We start from the raw sequence: 21,331 nt of genomic DNA, 5'->3' as shown, positions 1-21,331 counted from the left end.
TCTCTGCTGGTAGTGATTCTGTCGCCCCGCTCAAATGCATCACCTCTAAGCGCGACAAGGATGCCAATCGGTGGTTCAATGTTGAGCTAAAGGCCACCAAACTCACAGTACGCCGCGCAGAGCGGGCCTGGAGGAGAAGTTATTGCCCCATTTTACGACTGGAGTATACTAACATCCTTGCCCAGTATAAAAATAAGATCCTGGAGGCCAAAACCATCTACTTCTCCTCTAAAATCCTTGCTGCTGCAAACCAGTCCAAGGAGATATTTTCGATTGTTCAGAATCTGGCGCTCTCAGACAGAACAACCCTTAAGCCCGCCCCGTCCGAAGAACTCTGCCACTCCCTCAATGACTATTTTATCCATAAAATCATTACCATTAAAGACAACATCCCGCCCCCTTCTTCCACTTTTGTTGATCCCCAATGCCCCTCTCCCAAGGGTGAACTCACCATTTTCCCTCCCATATCTAAGGAAGCTTTCACGTCCATAGTATCCTTGGTTAAATCTGGTTCCCCTCTGGACCCCTGTCCGGCCCATATCCTTCGTCAGATTTTTGTCACCTGCCCTGATCCCCCCCTTCATCTTCTCAACAGCTCCCTGGCCCAAGGCGTAGTTCCCAACCCCTTGAAGTCAGCGGTTATTGTGCCGATTCTTAAAAAACCTGGGGCAGACCCTTCTGTCCCCGCCAATTTCCGCCCCATCTCCCTCTTGCCATTTTTGGCAAAGGTGCTCGAGCGCCATGTCACCTGCGCCCTGAGCTCCTTTGTGGAGATGCACGGAGCTCTTGCTCCCCGCCAGGCTGGTTTCCGCCCCGCACACTCTACGGAGTCCGTTGTCATCTCGGTCTTGGACAACCTCAGGGAGGGTATGGATACCAACCAGCGCCAGGCTCTTGTGCTTCTCGATCTCTCAGCCGCCTTTGACACGGTGGATCATACCATCCTACTTTCCCGTGTCAAGGCGGCGGGGATCGGGGGCACTGCTCTGGTCTGGTTATCCTCCTTCCTGAGCGACCGCACCCAGGCCGTTCGCCTGGGTGATTTCACAGCGGACGTCCGGAAAGTTCAGTGCGGGGTTCCCCAGGGTTCCTCCCTTTCCCCCCTCCTGTTTAATCTTTATGTCGCCCCTCTTATTTTTTCTCTTCAACAAATGGAGGTGGCCGTATTTAATTATGCGGATGACCTCCAGCTTGTTTTCAATCTGTCTTCTTCCCCTTCTTCTCTTCTTAACTTTCAATCTGTTATGCTTCATATCCGGGACTGGATGAGCCACAATCATTTGAAACTCAACCCCGATAAGACCGAGCTGGTGTTGACGGGTGGTTCATCCAGCCCCTGGTCCTCTCTTTTTTGGCCCCCTGCACTGGGCCCCTCCCCTGTCCCCACTACCTCTGTTAAAACTCTGGGTATAAAACTCAATTCTCAACTCACCCTTCATTCTCAGGTCAGCTCCGTGGTATCTTCTTCTTTCCTTTCATTGCGCACTATTCGCAGGGTGTCCCGTTTTTTTACTTTCTCTGCTCTTAAACTTATCATTTTGGCCATGGTGGTGTCCCGCCTGGATTATGGCAACGCCCTATATGCAGGTATTCCTGCATATAGTCTTCGGCGTTTGCAGCAGATACAAAACCAGGCGGCCTGCCTGGTCTTTAACCTTCCGAAATTTCACCACTCCTCCCCTCTCTTGAAAACCCTACACTGGCTTCCTGTGCGAGCCCGGGTCCAATTCAAACTCGCCTCCATTACTTTCCTATCTCGACAGGGCTTGGCACCCGCATTTATCTCTTCTGAGATTACCCCCTATGTTCCCGCCAGGAAACTGCGTTCTTCCTCTCAGTCCCTCCTCACTATCCCTCGCTATCGGAGAAAGAAGTGGGGAGGTTTGAAATTTGCGACCCTTGCCCCAACCCTGTGGAATTCCCTCCCTTTTCAACTTCGCTCCCTCACTTCTTACTTAGATTTTCGCAAACACCTTAAGGCTTACCTGTTTACCAAGGCCTTTGACTAAATATTTTTTGCTTCCCTTGCTCCCTAGGCCCAGATGTTTTCAGTTTTAGCGCCAAGAAACCGCTGGTGTATGTGCGCTGTATAAGTATTTTTAAACTCAAACATCATTCGTGTGATAATACGATGAACCTCTTCAGACTCTAATATAACCTTAGATACACTCAGTGTAAACAAACACTCACAGACTGTCACTCATCCATGGAGTTACTCACACACCTAGTCAGTCATGCAAAGAATCAATCACACCTCCATTTTCTCAACTATACCGTTATACACACCTTACTTATTCAAACATATACTAACACATATTTACTCTCTTATACAATCCCTGATACAAGTTCACAATGATCCATACAGCCACTCACACATTCACTGGCTCTTATGCAGAGTTATTTATATATGTCAACTCTCACATGTACTGTGTTTTACATATGTACTTACTTTGACATGTAGCACTGAGATATCCATTCACTCACCAATACACTCATGCACACAGTCAACCGCCCATACAGCTGTTTCCACATGCACTTTTGAACCCATACATCTAGTGAATCAACTGCTCACACATCTATGCACAGAGTCATACACCTTCCAGCCACCCACACACACACTCAGTCTCCCATACAAATACTTGGGCAACCAATCAATAACCCATATAGTTACTCATATAGCTACTGATCAACACATGCAGCAGTTTACAGAACAACAGACATAATGATGCACAAATTAAGACAGTTTAGTCACTAACCCATGCACTCAGTGAGGCACATTTAATCACTCACTCATACAGTCAGTCATGCACCTACTAAATCCTTCATCCAGACACTTATACATCCACTCATTCTTCAATATGTAAGACATATTTTAACTTTACAGAAACATACAGTCACTGGATGTTGTCATCAGTGATGTCATCAGTGATGTCATTTGAGATGTCATCAGTGATGTCATCAGTGATGTCACTGACCATGTCATGAATGATGTAATATGTGACATGATCAGCAGTGGATTGCGGGTGCGCGATATATAGTTAGTGCAACTAACTATATATGCGAATTTCAATGGTTTTGTGTGAGTAAAATAAGGTTTTGTAAATGCTAATTCCTAACTATATATGGTCTATAACCTATGGTTTTTTCAGTGAATTTTCAAGGTTTTGTAAATGCTAATTCCTAACTATATATGGTCTATAACCTATGTTTTTTTCAGTGAATTTCAATGGTTTTTTAATAGCAAATATCAAAAGCTGTCAAATGTATTCTTCTTTTAAAGGAAAAATATATTTTATATGTATTTAATATAATTTTTTTATGTATATAAATTTTTTGAGGGAACAAATTTATCAACTATCATGCTGAAGAAGAGTGTGGGGAAAAAAAAACAAAGAGGAGGACTAAGAGGAAAGAACAATCAGTTCAAAAATACAATTGCTTTAAAGCATGAAGTGCTTTTCCACACATTTACATTTAAATAACCCATATTAGAACATACAAAATATCTACAGAGGAGACGGTGTACATTGAATTTTAGACTCTTCATTGGTACCTACATGTTGGTACTTACATCACCCACACAACACAACAGCTCTATTCAGAGCTACCCTACCTCAAAGCACTCTAAAATATTATTTTAATATTTCCCTTGGTTTTCCCCTTGTTACGCTTTCCGGAACGCTACCCGGTGCGCGGACCGGGCGCTAACCGTGCGAAAATTTGAAAAAAAAAGGTTTGTTTTTTTACATATATGGGCCTCCTCAGCCACCCTCAGAAAACCTAGGGGGTCAGGATATGTCTCCCGTGCCCCCTTATACCCATTCCCAACATTGTTTACCCTCCATCTTGTGACTAAATTCGTCCGAAACACAAGATGGCGGACTCCCGTTACGCTACCGATGAGCTACCCGGTTCGCGCACCGGGTAGCGCTTCCACCGCGAAAAATCAAAAAAAAAAAATTTTTTATTTATTTGCCCCGCGTGGCCCTTTAATAGCCCCCACATCAATCCTAGGGGGTCAGGAGGGGTCTACCTTGCCCCCTTTCATTCATTTCCCCCTTCATTTATTTCCACCTCTTGTGTCTCGATCCTACCGAGAGACAAGATGGCGGCCGCTCCGGACTGTTTAGAATGTTGACAGTCACCGGAGAGCCAATCCGCTTCTCCTCGCGAAGTTCCGTTACGCGTCTGGTACGCGTACCGGGCGCTAACCGGGACGCTGTCACAGATATATATATTTTTTTGAACGTTAATTTCTCAAAATCTACTGGAGCACATATCTTGAGACCTAGCAAAGGCACATCGGGCAAACAGTCTCTACAATTTTGCCAAGTTTCATAGAAATCCATTCAGCCGTTCGAGCTACAAGTGAGTCCAACCGCCCTATGGAAAACTCAATGTTAAAAACACGTTTTGGGACCCCCCTTTTTTCTCGGCCCCCGCTTGACGAAACCCCCCCAAACTTTCAGGGGACGCTCAGAAACAAAATGTTCCATTTTCCTGAAAATTTCAGCCAATTCCGTCCATCAACGCCAAAGTTATTCAACATAGAATTGTCAGAAATCCCTATTCAAAAAATCCTAACTATATATACCTACTGGCGACCGCCAGTAGGATATATATATATATATATATATATATATATATATATATATATATATATATATATATATATATATATATATATGTGTGGCAAAATGGAACCCCTCATTTTGTTCCTTTTCAAATTAAATGTATTAAGTGTTACCACTTTATTCCAATCAAGATGACTTCAGGTGTGCCATACTTTTGTCATAGGTAAGACTGTTAGCGTTCTAGTTGTTCTTTAGAACACTCTGGGACATTCTGTCACTGGGCTATAGTTGGGCTACATATGACTGATATTTGGGCTACATTTGTTTTTTTTTGTCTCTGGTGGCCATCTTTGGGCTACATTGGGCTACATTTGGGCTATAACATATATATAGCCCAATGTAGCCCAATATATATTTTTCAAAGTTAATTTTCGTAAAAACCACTGGAGCATATATCTTGAGACATAGCAAAGGCACATCGGGCTACCAGTCCCTACAATTTTGCCAAGTTTTGTGGAAATCCATTCAGCCGTTCGAGCTAAAAGTGAGTCCAACCGCCCTATGGAAAACTCAATGTTAAAAACACGTTTTGGGACCCCCCTTTTTTCTCGGCCCCCGCTTGACGAAACCCCCCCAAACTTTCAGGGGACGCTCAGAAACAAAATGTGCCATTTTCCTGAAAATTGCAGCCAATTCCGTCAATCAACGCCAAAGTTATTCAACATAGAATTTTCAGAAATCCCTATTCAAAAAAATCCTAACTATATATCAGTAGGTAATATATATATATATATATATTATAGTCATTTTAGACAGAAATGCAATTGCAGTTCAGACGGAGAGAATTTTGATGTAAAATCAATATTTTACCAATTGATGCTTATTCAAACAGTTTCAATTGTGTTCATTTTCAAGCCGTAGTAGAACCTGATTACTTAGATTGTTTTCAATAAAACAAGTGAAATTGAAATGCTCTGAAATGAACTGAGATGAAATTATGATAGAAAGATACAGCTTAAGGGGCGTTCTTCTCAAGGTGTGTGTTATTAGCTAAAGCGCCACAAAACTTCTATGATTTGTAAAATATCTCATGTTGAGACTAGGGCATGTCTCTCCTATGTGGCCAAACCGTTGCAAAAGAGAAGCTAGAAAGTGCATTACTAAACATATGTTTTCCATTCTTGCTGAATTAGCAGTATTCCTTGTTTCAGTGGACGTTGCTAGTGTCTTCCACATTTTTTGGTTTGGGTAAATCAAGCCCTATGAAAAGTTACTGTTATGCACAGGTGTTAACAAACTACGTTTGTGAGTATGTAAACCTTCTCCTGTGTAAGCCTTAAAAGCTGAGCTAGTCGCAGGTTGACTGGCATACTTCGTGGGTGCCATGTACATCAAATATATTGCAGATGTCACATCTGCACACAGGGTATAACTCCACAATAGTCAAATGCAGCTTGCTGTTCAAATGTAAAAAAAGGTTTGTTCCCCATGGGGGAGGACTTGTTCCTCATGAAAAAAAACCTCTCCCCCCTACATCCTTCCAGCATTAGGCAATGGTCTGTTCCCCTTTCAATCCTTTCCAGGGTGGTAAGGTGTCGGAGAGGAGTTTGTGAATGGCAAAAACCTTTTTACCTTTTGTGGTTGCTCAAAAACCTTACATGGCAAACACCTTTATCCTCCCACTCAGCGGCCATAGCGGAATAGTTTACTTCAATATAATTGCACTCAGCCGTGCCATATAATCATACTGTAGTAACCGGATTTAAGCCTGTCTTACATCTTGTATTGGAATTCTGACAGACCTACTAGAAGCTACTTTTGGCAGTAAATTGCGTTTACGGCTTCAAATGCTTTGTAAATTGGGCCTTCATTTTTCTCAGAACTCCAGTAAAGTTAAGTGGCTGGGAAAGCCTAGACCTCGGAGTCATTTTGGTCTGTGACATGTAGCTGGGTGTCGGCTCCAGGGTGGAGAATGGTGCAGGTTTAGTAACATTTATACAGTTCCTTACTGAACATCTGAGGGGCGATAACTAGACATATTTTTAGTATGAGCTGTCCTTGGTAGTCCCAGGTAGATTGTCTGATAGAAGTGCAGATCTGATTAATATTGATGAGAGCCTGGTGTGACTCAAGATGGTGGAAGGGGAAGAGCTGATTCTTGGAGCTCCCCTGGCAGCCCTTATACGTAACCCTCCTCTGCCTCGAAAGAATGACGTTCCATAAAAAAGCCTGTCTTCCTGACCTGCGGGGACATTTTGAGTAGAACAATTGTTGCTTAATTGCAGCAAGACTTCTGCAAACAAATGTGCAACAAAACTAGAGTCCTTGTGCATCGTAACTGTAAATCACTCTAACATCCATTGGGCCTGGACTATGCTATTTAGGTGTCCAAAGGTAAGCAACAATTATACCATCTAAACTAATCCATCTCATAAACTCACAGACCTTGACACCATTGTCTTTGACAACATCAACAAGGTGATAGATGGGATGCTTACATTAATCTCGGCCATCAGCAATCACTCGGGATGTGTTAGAAATGGGGTTTCTGGTAAACTAAGGTATACACCCAAGTCTGGGTAAGCTAGATACACAACTGAGATAACCTATGCTTGCCCTCTGGTAGCATGGCACACCGCGAGTAGGCTTCTCAAAAGAGGCAATGTGTGAAGTATTTGTGCATCGCACACACAGTTACACTATGAATACACCATTAAAAGATTCCACAAAGGGTTATGAAAAACAGCTTAATGTATTATCAATAAAACCAAAACAATAAAAATCTTTTCAAGTTATACTGGTTCTAAGTATCACATTGCAAGAAAGATCTCCAATCAGTCAGGTCAATACTGTGCTAGCAACAGCTACGATTAAGCGGTTACTGATGTGTGCTATTTACTTGCTGTTGTGGAAAAACAGTGCTCATCCAGGGCACTCTGGATATGACTTTGAACGGGTCCCTCAGGACCGGGGGAGTCAAACAAATGTGAGTGAATGTGTTGGTGTCTGGGACCTCGGGGTCCAAACTTCCAATTACAGTACCTTTTCAGCCAGAGTCAGAGACAGAGACAGACTGGTCGTGATGGACTGTCCTTGCTCGGCTGTGGTAGTCTCAGTGGTCTGACGGATTGGGGGAATCGTATTTATTTATTTTATTTTTCTCCTTGTCCAGCCCTCCGCTCAGGGTTTGCGGTGGAGGTATTTCGCTGACTGCCAGCTTCTGCTAGGGTGGCTGGAATGGTGCTGACATCGTTGCACACTCTCCGTTGCCTGGGCAATTCATTAGAAGGAAATGCAGCGGGTTCGCTAGGCACTCATCCTGAGTCACCGCTTCTTGTCCAAGGCTTCATTATCGAGTTCTACTGTGTGGGGCACATAACACTGATCTTGATGACGGGAAGCACTCAGTAACTTGCAGAATGCCATGCTGGGTCTTCCAAACCAGAACACTTCTTGCTTTGAAGAGGGAAGCGCTGATACTTGATAGTTTGATCTGCCGGATGTAGTACCAGGGCAGCAAGGATGCAATGGAGTTCTTGATGACTCCGAGAATCTAAATCCGGGACAAGCAAACAAATCCTTGGAGAACACCTAATATTAAAGCACAAGCACAAGCCAAAGCTTAGTAGGCAGCAGGCCAGCACAGCAAAGCAGATGGCAACGTGGCAGTCCCTCCTGCAACTAAATAAGCAGCAGGCCAACACTGCAGTGCAGTAAGAAGAGTGGCAGTCCCTCCTGGTAGGACAGCAGTTCCTTCTGGTAATGTGCAGATGTAGAGCCAGCGATGTATGGTTACAGGTCCAAAAATTTCTGATTTGTTGGGATCCGATCCCCGTACTCGTACTAAAAAGTGCATTTGATTTAGGGGATAATTTCAACTGAACTCTCTGAAATGCACAAGGATCCCTTGCCACCGAGCCCAGTTTGCCAGGCAAACCTTGGGGCGTAAAACCATGCTTTGTGTATAGAGAGTGCACTACCTATTGAACTGTAAGCGTTGGCCCCTCCCATTCCTTCCCTGCCCAGGAAGACCCACCAAAAAGCAGATGAGTGCCCAGCTTGCTAATGAGCCTTACCTTCATGTGTTTGTGGCTGTCTAAAGGGAATGCACAACGTTTAGCGGTCACCCAGCCTAGACATGTATTATAGAAAGGGTGCCAAGCATACAGTTGTAAGCACCGAGAAATATCCACTTTCTAAAAGTGTAATGTCTAAAAAAGTAATGTGAAGCCCACCTTCACCAGTAAGGAGGATTTATCATTACCATTCTAAACATAACCAACTTGAAAATCAACTCCTATCTGATCAGGAATTACCACTTGAAAATGTGTATGAGGGATTTCTTAATGCTAGCCTACTAAAAAACTAATTTTAGCTGTTTGTCATTACCAGGACATTCAAAACATAAAGGTGCATGCCCTACCTTTTGGTTACACAGCACCCTGCATATAGGGCTTACTAGGTCCTACCTCCGGGGAGGCTTTTATGTAATAAAAGGGGAGTTTAAGGCTTGGCAAGTTGTTCTAAATGCCAAGTCAAAGTGGCAGTAAACTGCACGCACAGGCCCTGCAGTAGAAGGCCTGAGACCAGATTGAACGGCTACTTCTGTGAATGGCAAAATCAGTGCCGCAGGCCCACTAGTAGCATTTAATTTACAGGCCACTTTACAAGGGACATACAAGTAAATCAAATATGCCAAACAGGTGTAAACCAATTATACGATGTTTAGAGGAGAGAGCACATGCACTTTCACACTGGTCAGCATCAATAAAGTGTCTAGAGTTCTAAAGCCAGCAAAAAGAAGGTCAGAAAGAGAGGAGGGGTAAGGCAAAATGTTTGGGGTGGCCCTTCAACGAGGGCCATTTTCAAACGGGCTGCCTTCCAGTCCATCATTTTTCATCCACAATGCTACTCTAGACGGAGACTCTAGACAGAGATGCAAATCCGTACTGATCTTGCTCCTCATGGAAACAAGCCATCCTAAACAGTCATACAAACCCCCTCCTGAAGGGAACATAAGTAAACTTATATTGCTTTGGGCCTCCTGAGTATAGCACAGTGAGCACTGGAAAGAATGGGCAATGTGGCCACTTCCCAGTACTTGCATTTGCATCCCTTTGTCCTTTTACAATAGAACATGGTGGGGGTGTCCCTTACCCTTTTTCTTCTCTTTATTTTTCCTCATTATGATAACTGGAAGAATACAAGCATATGTAGAGCAGGGATGGACCCCTATTTCACTGTGGCATTTTATATTATGAGACTGCTTTCAGAGCTGGATGGGTGGCCAGGAACAAAACGAGCCATGTCTTGTGTGAAAACGTTTTCCTAGACTTATTTATTATATACGTTCTGCCATAATGTAGAGCCATATTTATTGTAGTCTTAAACGCAAAGCCAGTAGGCACCAGAAATAGATCAGACACAAAGGATACTTGTTACTGAGACAGATACCAAATGACACGACCTGGAATCTTGAGATGGTACCTCTCAACTTTACTGAATAGTACATTGCTTGTGCTTAGTGTTAGGACAGTAAAGTCCTTTGCATGGTGACTGACGTGCACCTCTGCCCTGAGTGCCCACCTGCAACGATATCTGGATTTCTGGTATTGACATTTGGTAATATGGATCAGGTGCCCTGGCTCACAGAATGTGGTCTTGCTTAGACTGGGAAGGACGCCCAAAAAGCATCACCATTGTGTGTTGAAAGATTGCTGCCTTTCTTCAGGAGTAGCAGGAGTATGGTGTTGGTGGCATACTGCTTTTTAAGTAATAGTGATCAATAGAGTGAACAGGCATTTTGACCCGCGTCACTGGAGTGGGGCCTGCAGGACCACCCGTAAAGTTTCTAGTGCTATGTCTTTAACTCACCCTTGGTGTAAACTGGGTTGGATGTAACGCTGCACAGTACATGTGTGTCTTGCGTGCGTGCACTGGGAGGCATGTATATCATGAGAGGTGCAATACAGGGAAGCCAGTCCGCTGAAAAGTACATGTGCCTGGTCGGGGTGTGATACATTGGAGCCTGCTTTTGAGTGTGTGCATGGTTGGAGGAGCTCACCCAAATAGATTTGTGGATTGCTACATTCTGAGAGCTAGGTGGGACATACACTGGAGGAAGGAAGAGTCAGGATGTTCAGTACACTTCAAAAGGGATCTTTGATTCCGAAAGAGATCACTGGTTAGAGGGGCCTCGGCACATCTCAGGAAGGAGATGGGGCTGATAAGAGAATCCTAGAGATTAATTCTGTGACCCTTTGATAACCTTTGTTAGGTGTATATCGGTGAGACTGACATTCAGGTGTGATTCTTGAGTCCAGCCAATGGCCTGCTTTGGGGGGCTATCTGGAATAGCCTTGCTCCTGCTAGAACAGACTGCTTTCTGGGTGAAAGGACAGGACCTAGCGGTGGGCACTGCAAAGGATGCAGCCCCCAAATCGACCTTCAACGTCTGAGACACTAAATCACATTTGAGTATGGAAATGGATTACAAAAAAGGGGAGCCTAAGACTCACATTTTGTTAACTGTCAGGCAGATACCTCGACGTGGAGAAGCTTAGCAAGAGTTCTTCCTTGTGTGACTAGTACCTGGGACTAGGTTCTGCCAGTCTCTCAGCTGAGTGAGGGGATATCAGTCCAGTAATTCAAGACAGTCTTACTTAGAGCCTGGAGCACCTGTGTCTGTCTGTCTGCCTGCTGGGACAAGGGGATACCTGTGAGGAGGGGGAGCGCAGCTGGAGGGTGCAAGGTCTAGTGGGGGATCCTGGCATGTTGATTCCTGCAATAAAATTATTGCAGTTGAATCAATTGGGCCATCCTCCTATGTGTTGATTTAATTCAGAGACCCATATGCAAAAGGGGGCCATCATGAAACAAAATTGCTGTTGAACTGTGCTGGTTTAAGTCAGTGACACTGTATGCCAGAGGTGGCTGCCATGAAGGTGATTACGGTTGCACCTGCAAGGCTTCCCGTCTATGTTTCTGAGTCAGGTTGACCCTGTATGCAAGAGCAGGCTGCTATAAATCAAAACTACTGTTGCACCGATTGGGACATTCGCCCATGTGCTGATTCAAGTCTGTGACCCATAGGGAGCTGCCACAAAGGTAATAGCCTTTGCACAGATCTAGTCGTCTGCCCGTGTGCTGAGTCAAGTTTACGAGCCTGTATTCCAGAAGGGGCTACCATGAATCAAAACCACTCTTGCATTGATCGGGTCAGCTGCCCATATATGATGGAGTGCAGGACCACATAAAGGTAAACATGATGAAGAAGCCTGCTGTTGCACCGCTTTGGGCTGGCGACAAATGTTGGTAACCCTTTATGCCAACGAGGAGGCCACTGTGAAGAGCAAGGGCCACCACTCTAGTTGGACCACCTGCCAAGAGAGCGGCCATCACCGGGACCATCATGATATGATGACAAACTGTGGGTGTTGCCCTGTGTGCCTGGAGACTCGATTTAGGCATTAGATGCTGAGTGACCACCACCATGCACTAGTGGAATCAGAAGAACTTAGAGCTTCATTCAAGGAACTTCGTGGACAACCAGCTACTCTGCCAGCCATGACGCCAATGCCTTTTAAAGCCGGCACTGGCTCCTGTCCATCGAGATGCCAGAGTGCCGAACACTCCCGGGGTCTTCTGTCCAGAAACACCAATGGGGGCGGGTAAGACTGATGGCCATGCTGAATCGCCCTAGGGTAACTTGCTCTGCATCATAGCGCTGCAGTGCTGGAACCCTTTGACTTATTTAAAGTCATAGTGGGACGCCTAAGGCTCACACTTGTAGTGGGAGCCTAGCTTGAAAGTTTTCTACTGTAAATGAGAAATACCACGACCAGCAGATAGGGAAGTGGTTCTCAGGACTGTGGCAGGTCAACAGTAAAGAACCGGCCTAGGAAGGCTGTGTGTATTATTTGTGTATGTTGTATTCCGCCGTGTGTTTGTATATGAAATATTACTTGCATCATAAAAGCTCAAATCAGGCTGGACATTACTTGTGGTTACAGTAATACCACTTTCCCGAGAAGAAGCAGGAGACAAAAAGATTTAAATGGGGTCAGTGGCAAGGGTGATGGTGTTTCGATGTATTCTAAGAAATGTAATTTCCTCTACCCTAATTTACAAAGATATAGCAAGGAACTAAGGAGTTTTGTGGCTTTATAAAGGAAATACATCTGCCGAGGTATCTTGCAATGTTCTTAGTGACTCACTATATCCATATAATTGATGGTGTGATGTACATGTGCAGCTTTGTTACATATACAGAAAATATACTACAATAGATCCATATTTTGGAAATTGTACGGATAACTAGCTTATCCACTAAGGCCAGGGCAGGATACCAGTGTCAGAAATATACTCCTGGAGGTTTACTCCTTCCATTTGAATTCTGCAAGTGATTGTATTTAAAGGGATCCTATGAGCACTTCTGCTACCACACACTAGTAATAGAGTTCACCACTGATTCCTCTACCCTTTTCTAATTTCTCATCTTTTCTCTGTCCATTCCTTACACTTCTTTTCTCTTCCTTTGTTTCTTCTTTCTTTTTCTCGGTTCCTCGTTTTCTTCCTCGTGTCTTCGTCCTCCCCTCCTTTACTCCAATACTTATCCTTGCTCCTCTTCTTTCATCCTTTCTTCATCTGTCCTGATGTGTCTCCTCTTTTTTCTTTCCCTCTCCTCAGCTGACTCTATTCTTCCTCTTTCTCATCTTCCTTCCTGCCCTCCCACCGCTTTCAATTCACTTTCCTCCTGTTATGTTATGTTATGTTATTTATTACTTGTAAAGCACGCATACGCCCGAGGGCTTCTTGGCGCTGAGGAGAGAATCAAAACATAACAATGCACACAAAAAAAAAATAAAAAAAAAAATCACTATTTCAAATAGGCCTGAGTAAAAAGAAAAGTTTTAAATGCCTTTCTAAAGGCAAGAAGATCCCTGCTATGTCGCAGAGTCAAAGGGAGGGAATTCCACAAGGAAGCAGCTAAAAATTGAAAGCTGCTACCTCCCTGTCGTTTCTTTTTAAAACGAGGGACCTCAAGTAGATCTTTGTGAGCTGATCTCAAGCTACGTAGGGGTCTATATCTCCTTAGCAGTTGTCTAAGAAACATTGGGCCCTTACCCTCCAAGGCCTTAAACACAATGCAACCTACCTTGAATGTGGCTCTCTGTTCCACAGGCAGCCAGTGCAAGGTCTCTAGTCCGTATCTGATTGATTCCCACTTAGGCACCTTGCAGATTAGTCTAGCAGCTTGATTCTGCAGGTATTGCAATCTTCTAAGTTGGCCAATAGGCGCGCCCAGATAAAGGCCATTTGAGAAATCAATATGAGATAGGACTAGAGCACTGACTGCCTGAATTAAAGCCAAATCAGTGAGGAGGTGTGCGATTTTCTTGATCTTCCTCAATTGAAAAAAACCAGAGGAAACCACCGTTCCAATTTGAGTTTTCAAGATAAGATCCTCATTAAGAGTCACTCCCAGGCTTTTTACTGTTTGGGATTTTTTTGGAGGAGAACCCATGTCCGACGGCCAGAAACGTGGACTCCAGCTGATCTCACTCTTCCCAGGCAGGATGAGTTCGGTTTTCCCCGGGTTAAGTTTAAGGTGATTTAAAGACATCCACCTTTGAATAAGAGACATGGTTGCTTGAAAGTCCTCGGCCGCATTTAGTGAATTTAGCACAAAAACCAACTGCAGGTCGTCTGCATAATTATATACAGTAACCTTGTGCTCTCTTAAGGAGAACAAAAGAGGCCGCATATATAAATTAAATAATAAGGGGGACAAGGAAGATCCTTGGGGAACCCCGCAGAGGGAAGTGTTTTTTGGGGCTGTGAAGGAACCCAGCCGAACAGACTGGGTGCGTTCTGAGATGAAAGACTTGAGCCAGGCCAAGGCCGAGTCTCGAAGACCGGCCTGTTCGACACGGTTGACCAAGATGGTATAGTCAACCGTGTCGAATGCAGCCGACAGATCCAGTAGCACCAAGGCCTGGTGCAAGTCCTCATCGGCATTAGACCTTAAGGTGTTCTGAACGGCCAATATGACTGCCTCGGTGGAATGACCAGGCCGAAAACCTGCCTGGTTAGGTTGTAAGTAACCGGAGACTTCCACAAAGTTTGAGAAGCTGTTGGTGACATGAGCCTCCAAGATCTTAGACAAATAAGGCAAGAGTGAAATTGGCCGATAATTAGAGAGGTCTGAGGAGTCGATGCCAGGTTTCTTTTTTAAAGGAATCAGTAAGGCCTGTTTGAAGCTGTTGGGAACTATCCCTGATGTAAGGGAGCTATTGAGCAGAGGGATCATGCTATCTGGGATTGCCCGACCAACTTCTCTCATTACTTGGGGAGGGCAAACATCCTCAGGAGATCCTGATTTAACTCTGAGTAAATCTAAAAAGGTTTGATCATCGATTAAGGGAAAAGAGTGCAATGTTAGGGGATTAAAAAAGATATCATCTATCGGGGCACAAACTGGAAGTTTGGATAGAGTATCCTTGATCAATAATATCTTATCATTAAAAAAATCATTCAGCGAGTTACAGAGTAATTGTGAGGGGACAACCGGAGGAGAAGTTCTATCATCATTACACAACTCAGTCACAATCCTGAAAATTTCTTTCGACTTATTAGTCGCATTTAATATTTTAGTAGAGAAATAGGCGGTCTTGTGGGTTTGCAGTGTTTTTTGATAGGCTTTCCGGATTGAACAATATACAATCCTTGCTTGGGGGCAATAATTAATTCGCCAGATTCTCTCTTGCTGCCTCACTTCTAGTTTTAATTTCCTCAACTCCGGCGTGAACCACTTGTGTGCGTCCGCGCCATATGAGTTACAAAAGCGAGTGAGGGGGGCGTGGATGTTGATGGCCGAGATTAGCCATTCTTTAAGCCTACAATCGGCTGTCTCCACATCAAAACTCTGTACTGGCAAAGTAGACTTTAAGTTGCTCCTCCTTTTCCTTTTCCCTTTCTCTTCTTTCTTTTCTTTTAGCACCCACCCTTGCTTCCTCTTACTCGCCTTCCTCTTCCCTCCGTTCTTGTTTATACTTCTCACTTTTTCTTCTTCCTTCTTTTTGACTTCCTTTCTCATTTTCCTTCTCCCTTCTTTCTTTGCTTATCTCCCTTTCCCTTTCTTCCATTTATCATTTTACTACTTCATCCTCCTTTCTTCCTGCATTGTGGTCTGTTGTGTTAAATATCCTTTTAGTAGAGCTAGCTATTCTAAATGTGATACTGAATTCATGCGCTAGCCATTGTTGCTGCTCCAAAACATTGTTGTGGTTGGATGTATTTGGTTTATCTGGTTTGCTTCTACACCGGACCGCTGCAGCATGTTTAGGGAGAACACCAGTAATGTGGTTAAATAAAGTTCAGTTGCTCCAGTAGGGATCTAACACAGCACTGCATCACTAATCACAAGACCACTATTTCCTGCTGTAGGCACCACTTGGATGCAGGAGATCCTGACGCTCATCAACAGTAAAGGAGACCTCAACCCGCTCAAGTCGTCCCCCAACTGGGAGCGCGTCCCCTGGGTGGAGCAGAAGACTGGGAGGGGGCACCTGGAGTCCCGCCCCTCTCCCCGCCTCATCACGTCTCACTTGCCTGTGCAATTTTTCCCGAAATCCTTCTTTGGCTCAAAGGCCAAGGTGAGTTGTGGTCTTGCATCAAACAGCAGAAGGGCCTTCTGAGAAAGAACAACAGGTGAACTATGACCCAAGGGTTGCTTTATATTTTGCTTAGCCAATTGCAGTGGGCTAAAATGTAATAATGTTCTGATGTTTACTAGTTAGCCAATTGTGCACTATTATTTAGACTTGCATGTAAGTTCTAGCGAAGAAGGGAAGGGGACTTTATCAACGTGCATACAAAATGATAAATGCGCTTTGATTTGAATTTTTCCCATTATTTAGTAAATAATGTATGATCATTTTGTTAACATCAGAAGGATGGAACCTTAGTTGGCAATGCCCTTAGTTAAACCTGGAACTTGCAGATTATTCAAACATGTATGTGGCAAGTCCTCAACTTCGTCTGAATAAGTGGCAGAAGTTGAGAAATGTAAGAGTGGGCCTTCGTTAATTTAAGTATGTTCTGCCCCAAAAAGGTAGCGCTCAGAGTGGTGGCGATGGGGTCAGAGTACGCTTCTCTCTGCTTAGTGTTAATGGGCTGGCTCGTAGATTGACATCTCTGCTAAAGAGCCATCTTTGTAGGTGACCTTATTCAGCCAGGTCATCCTTTCGTCCTTCTGATGTTGACCGATTTCTGTAATGATGCATGACACTCAAACGTCAAGAGACCTTTCAGTTCGTGGTGTGTGCTCTGTAAACATTACATAATCTTTATACAAACCCAGAGAAGAAGGTCACACCGATCTGCACAGTCGGAGGGAGACAGGCGAGGGGGCACATGAGATAAAGGTATCCTTTGTCTACGTCTGTAATTCTGCTAACAAATCTTATCGCTCTCCGTTTGATCTACGTAAGCAGGTGATGTGTAAATACGTTCAACCTTGTCATCTGGTCAAGTGAATTCTGTGTTCAAGCCAGCTGGGCCCAGGCCCTTTGTCGTCAAGTGCCCAGTGGATCCAGGCCAGTCTGCACTGGTTAGAGAAGGCCTGTGTAGAAGTGTGACGACAACACTTTCTAGGCTGGATAAATATTCTGAGCAGGTTTTGTTTAAATCGGACAGTTATAGGTCTCTAGATTAGATTTATCCAACGTTGGTCCAAAGATTTTCAAGTTCACCATAGATATATTGCATGTACTTTTATTTTATTTGGGTATACTGTAGTAGCTGTTGCTATGGGGCAGTAGTGGTGGGCGGAGGCGGGGTAAAAAAATCTAAAAGGAAAAAAAATCAAACATATCTGCTGCCCACTGCTTCTCCTCCATCCTCTTCTTCCGTCAATACAGGAACATCCAGACTTTCAGACTCCCCTAGCCAATCGCGACACTGTTGATAGCAACGTTGTGATTGGTCTGAGCGCCGTGGCCCAGTGGAGAACATGGCAAGTGTGCATGACAGTTTGGCTGGCCCAAGTTGGCTGGCCAGACTGTCATGCACACTTAGAGGTTGCCCACCACCCCTCCTGCACACAGCAATACAGCCCGCCCCGTCTCTACAGAGGAATACTGAAAAATTAATTGATTATAACCTGCTGTTATTATTTTATTTTTCCTGTGGGGCGATGCTTCTCTGCCTTAGCAGAGGACCCGCCTTTATACTGAATATATGACATGGATCACCCCACACGGTCCTGTGTTGGACAACCCTCCTGTGAAAGGTAGATTCTCTATTTGGAAGCTGAGGTCCTAGAAACCATCCGTGCATGCTCGCCTTGCTATGGGATCCTGATGCACCCATGACTTCTGCCAGTTTGTTACAACCTAATGTGCTTTGTGTTGCAGGTAATATACACTGTGCGCAATCCAAAAGATGCCGGTGTGTCGCTGTACTTCTACTTCCAGATAGCAGAATTTTTGAAGACCGTTGAAAACTTTGGAGATTTCTTTCCTTTGTTCATGAAAGGCGACGGTAAGTTTCTAGCCGAAGATGGGGAATTGGGGCTTTTGCAGAAAGGGGGGCAGGTGATCATGGTACAAATAAAACATTATCCTTTGATTTCCATTTTTTAATGTTCCATATATTCATGATTTATATGCACATTTTTTAGATGGCTCTAATATGGTCCTTCCCTAAACTCAGTGCACTTTGTTACACTTAAATAGATCACATATATTTGGGATGATTCTAGTACACAATACATATATTCAACACGCATGAGAAATGATCCTTCTTGATTTTGTGAAGGGGATCTTCCTCAAATGGTGCATTTATTGAAATTGTTAACCTGTGGAATCAATAATAAAAGCTACTTCAACGTTGCAGACTATTTGTACGACCCACTGGATTTTTAGTTGGAATCCAGGGAAGGTCTTATGAGCCTTGTAACATGAGTCCCATTTTTAAGGCCGTTTTTAAGGACTGAGCCATCCTTTTAGGTCTCGACCTTTGCAACGCGCATGCGTTGCAAAGGAAGAAGACCTTTTCCGATCACTAAGGCTTTAAAGCCAAGCACGTACACGCGTTCCAGTGCCTTCAATGGCAACGCATACACGTCAGGAGCTTCACTCGTGGGAGCGCACGGCCCATCTGGTCGCAATTATCGATTCCGCGAATGGATTGCGCCCGCCCCCTCCTCTCCCGCCCCCCCAACCCACCCCTCCATCAGTTTGTGCTTGTTTTTTAGGTTTCGACCTGGCGAGGGGCACGCAGTGCCCCTCCCAGATCGAAAACTTTTGTTTTCAGTAGGGATGTTTGGACCGCCTCTGTTTCCAATTGGCTAGCTCCATAAATGGAGACTAGCCATTGGGAGACAGAGGCTGTCAATCGCGCTTTCTCTTGAAAACGCGATTCGGAGGCGTTTCTGGTGCTTTTTTTAAGCCCCGCCCCTTTGTCCCGGGCCGCGCTGCGATTGGCTGCCGGCCCGGGACACCCCCGTGACGTCATTCCCGGGCCGCGCTGTGATTGGCTGCCGGCCCGGGACACCCCCGTGACGTCAGCCAATCACAGCGCGGCCCGGGACCTGACTTGTTTAAAACTTTTATTAAAGGTGCTGACTATGGGAGTAAATAGAAAAAAAGTGTAAACTCTCGTCTTTCCGACCGTAGACAGAATTAAAAACGTTGCAGATAATAAAAACGAAATGTTCCAGTATCATCGAATTATATATTTTGAAGTCACAGTACACAAGTGACTTGCGGCTGCGCACTGTTATAAACAAAAGCGAAAAGTAAACAGGTGCGTTTCAAAATGGCCTCCTGGCTTCGCAGGGTCACAGCGCTCGCCTCTTCCCGGTGCCGAGTCCCTTTATTTACGTGTACATGAAGTAAACATCTTCAGTGGTGATGCGTCATATCACAATTAACAATATGTATTAAAAACAGTACTGTATCGCTAAAATATCCACGCTAATCAATCCACGTTATCCTTTAAAAAATCAAAAAGAATGACTACGTTTGAAGAGCTCATTTTAAGTGTAATGAATGAGTTTTTATTTTCACTGATTTGCTTAAGCGATCCACTCCTGTTGCTTTGCTACAAGGTTCTAAACCTATTTCCCCTGTCGGTCTTGCATCATTCCTTCTGAAATCCGTATGCGGCACAGCTTCGACATGGCCGTCTGAGTGCTCTTCCGTGCTACACCTATTTTTCGTCTCGCTGGCCATCTCTATGATCCTCGGCGGAGGGAGCGCCTCTATGACGTCATTGCCATGTCTTCCGCAGATTGAGGTTGGTGGAAACCGGGTTTGAGAGGCGCTTCAGGGGGCTACAGCTTCCAGCGCTACCTCCCAGGGTCCGCAGGAGGACCACGAACATCTTGAAGCTTATTTTGTGGACCGAAGTGAGTGTAGAGCTCTTTTGAGGAGATTTGAGCCGCTGGTTGGGGAGAGGGTTAGGTCACGGCTGGGAGAGGCTCGGCTCTGCTATGCTCTATCGAGACTGTGCTTGAAGTGCATGAAATGTATGTTGGGAAAATGACACTAAATCACTGGCGATCGAACTTGGTCCGTCTTAGGGGGGTAGTGCGATAGCACTTGAAGACGTTGGTTGATCTGTCGATGCCTCCGAATGCAAACGTATAGGGAAATTATATAGGCGCCATTTAGCAGTTATGGTATTTTTATTCCACGTCATTTCCTTTCGCTTATATGTATCTTACCCTTTCCTTTTAAAAATATTCACTCAAAACGCACCATACAAAGTGCTGTCACCTATAAGCAAGGCCTGTCAGTTTGGACCTGACAAAGGACTTGTTTGTTTAGGAGTACATAGATGTTAAGGGCAAAAATGCATATTAGTGTATACAACTATCTAGGCCGCATCCGGAGACGGGTGGGAGTCTGAGGTATCCCTGTGGAGGAAGATGATATATAACTTGCAGTATTGCACTAAGGGCTTCAGGTTAACATTTTAAATCCCGAGGCTGAGTGGTTTGTAAATGTCACAATACCCCTGAAATGGACACAATTCTGTTAAGCGTTAGTCACAAACGGTGGTACAATCCCGGATGGATTGGACAGCATCGGTATTATTTACAGTCGATATATAAACAAGCATTTGGCAAAGGAACAGATTGGGCCTGGTGATAGATGACGGGGCTCGGCCCGCGCTACTCAAACATCCCCTCTTGGGCAGACCTCGGTGCCCACGAGGCCTCCGCGTTTCCTGCAGGCTCACTCGCCCCTTTGAAGCGCAGTCATATGTGCGGGGGTACTGAGTGATGAGCGCTTACAAGGGAGGAGTAAAATATTGCAAACCGGGAAGGTTCCACTTCCTGCGCAGCGTTATTCAGACCAGTGCCCTCACATAGTAATAACACCATCCCTTTAAACACACGAGGTTTTCAGATACCAAAGCCGGAAGCATTGAAAGAGGCCAACCAAGGCAAATGTGCCTGTATTTTTGGGTACGAACGTGGAATTTTGTGTGCAGCCGTGATCCCCTTGATGCAGAAACATTTCTGTTTTCCAAACTTGCGGATTCACATCACAACTATCAGAATGTTCGTGAAAACCAAAGTCTGTGGAAATGTGGCCTCCTTTCTTGGCCTTTATCTTTGACTCTTTCTCTTCCTTCCTTTCTAAATTCTTTCTTTCCCCTTTCTGTTTCTCCTTTCCCTTCCTTCCTTCCCTTTCTCTCTTCCCTTCCTCTTTAACACCCCCTTTACTCCTCCCCCTTCCCTC

At 44.6% G+C, this 21,331-nt stretch overlaps 1 protein-coding gene and 1 long non-coding RNA gene across 3 annotated transcripts in view; one reads left to right on the top strand and one right to left on the bottom strand.

Moving 5' to 3' along the window:
* The window catches only part of LOC144770428 (uncharacterized), a 398,083-nt gene that overhangs the window by 269,994 nt on the left and 106,758 nt on the right, over positions 1-21,331 (bottom strand). The window lies entirely within an intron of this gene.
* The window catches only part of LOC144770427 (sulfotransferase 2A1-like), a 117,742-nt gene that overhangs the window by 51,791 nt on the left and 44,620 nt on the right, over positions 1-21,331 (top strand). For both annotated transcript variants that reach the window (XM_078654935.1, XM_078654936.1), the window contains exons 3-4: positions 16,023-16,231; positions 17,993-18,119. In XM_078654935.1, the coding sequence (XP_078511061.1) occupies positions 16,023-16,231; positions 17,993-18,119 (336 nt within the window). The remainder of the gene's footprint in view (positions 1-16,022; positions 16,232-17,992; positions 18,120-21,331) is intronic.

Source organism: Lissotriton helveticus, chromosome 7 (genome assembly GCF_964261635.1).
Source record: "Lissotriton helveticus chromosome 7, aLisHel1.1, whole genome shotgun sequence".
Taxonomy (NCBI): Eukaryota; Metazoa; Chordata; class Amphibia; order Caudata; family Salamandridae; genus Lissotriton; species Lissotriton helveticus.
Note: the sequence above shows the minus strand (reverse complement) of the source record. Positions and strands in the feature narration are given on the sequence as shown.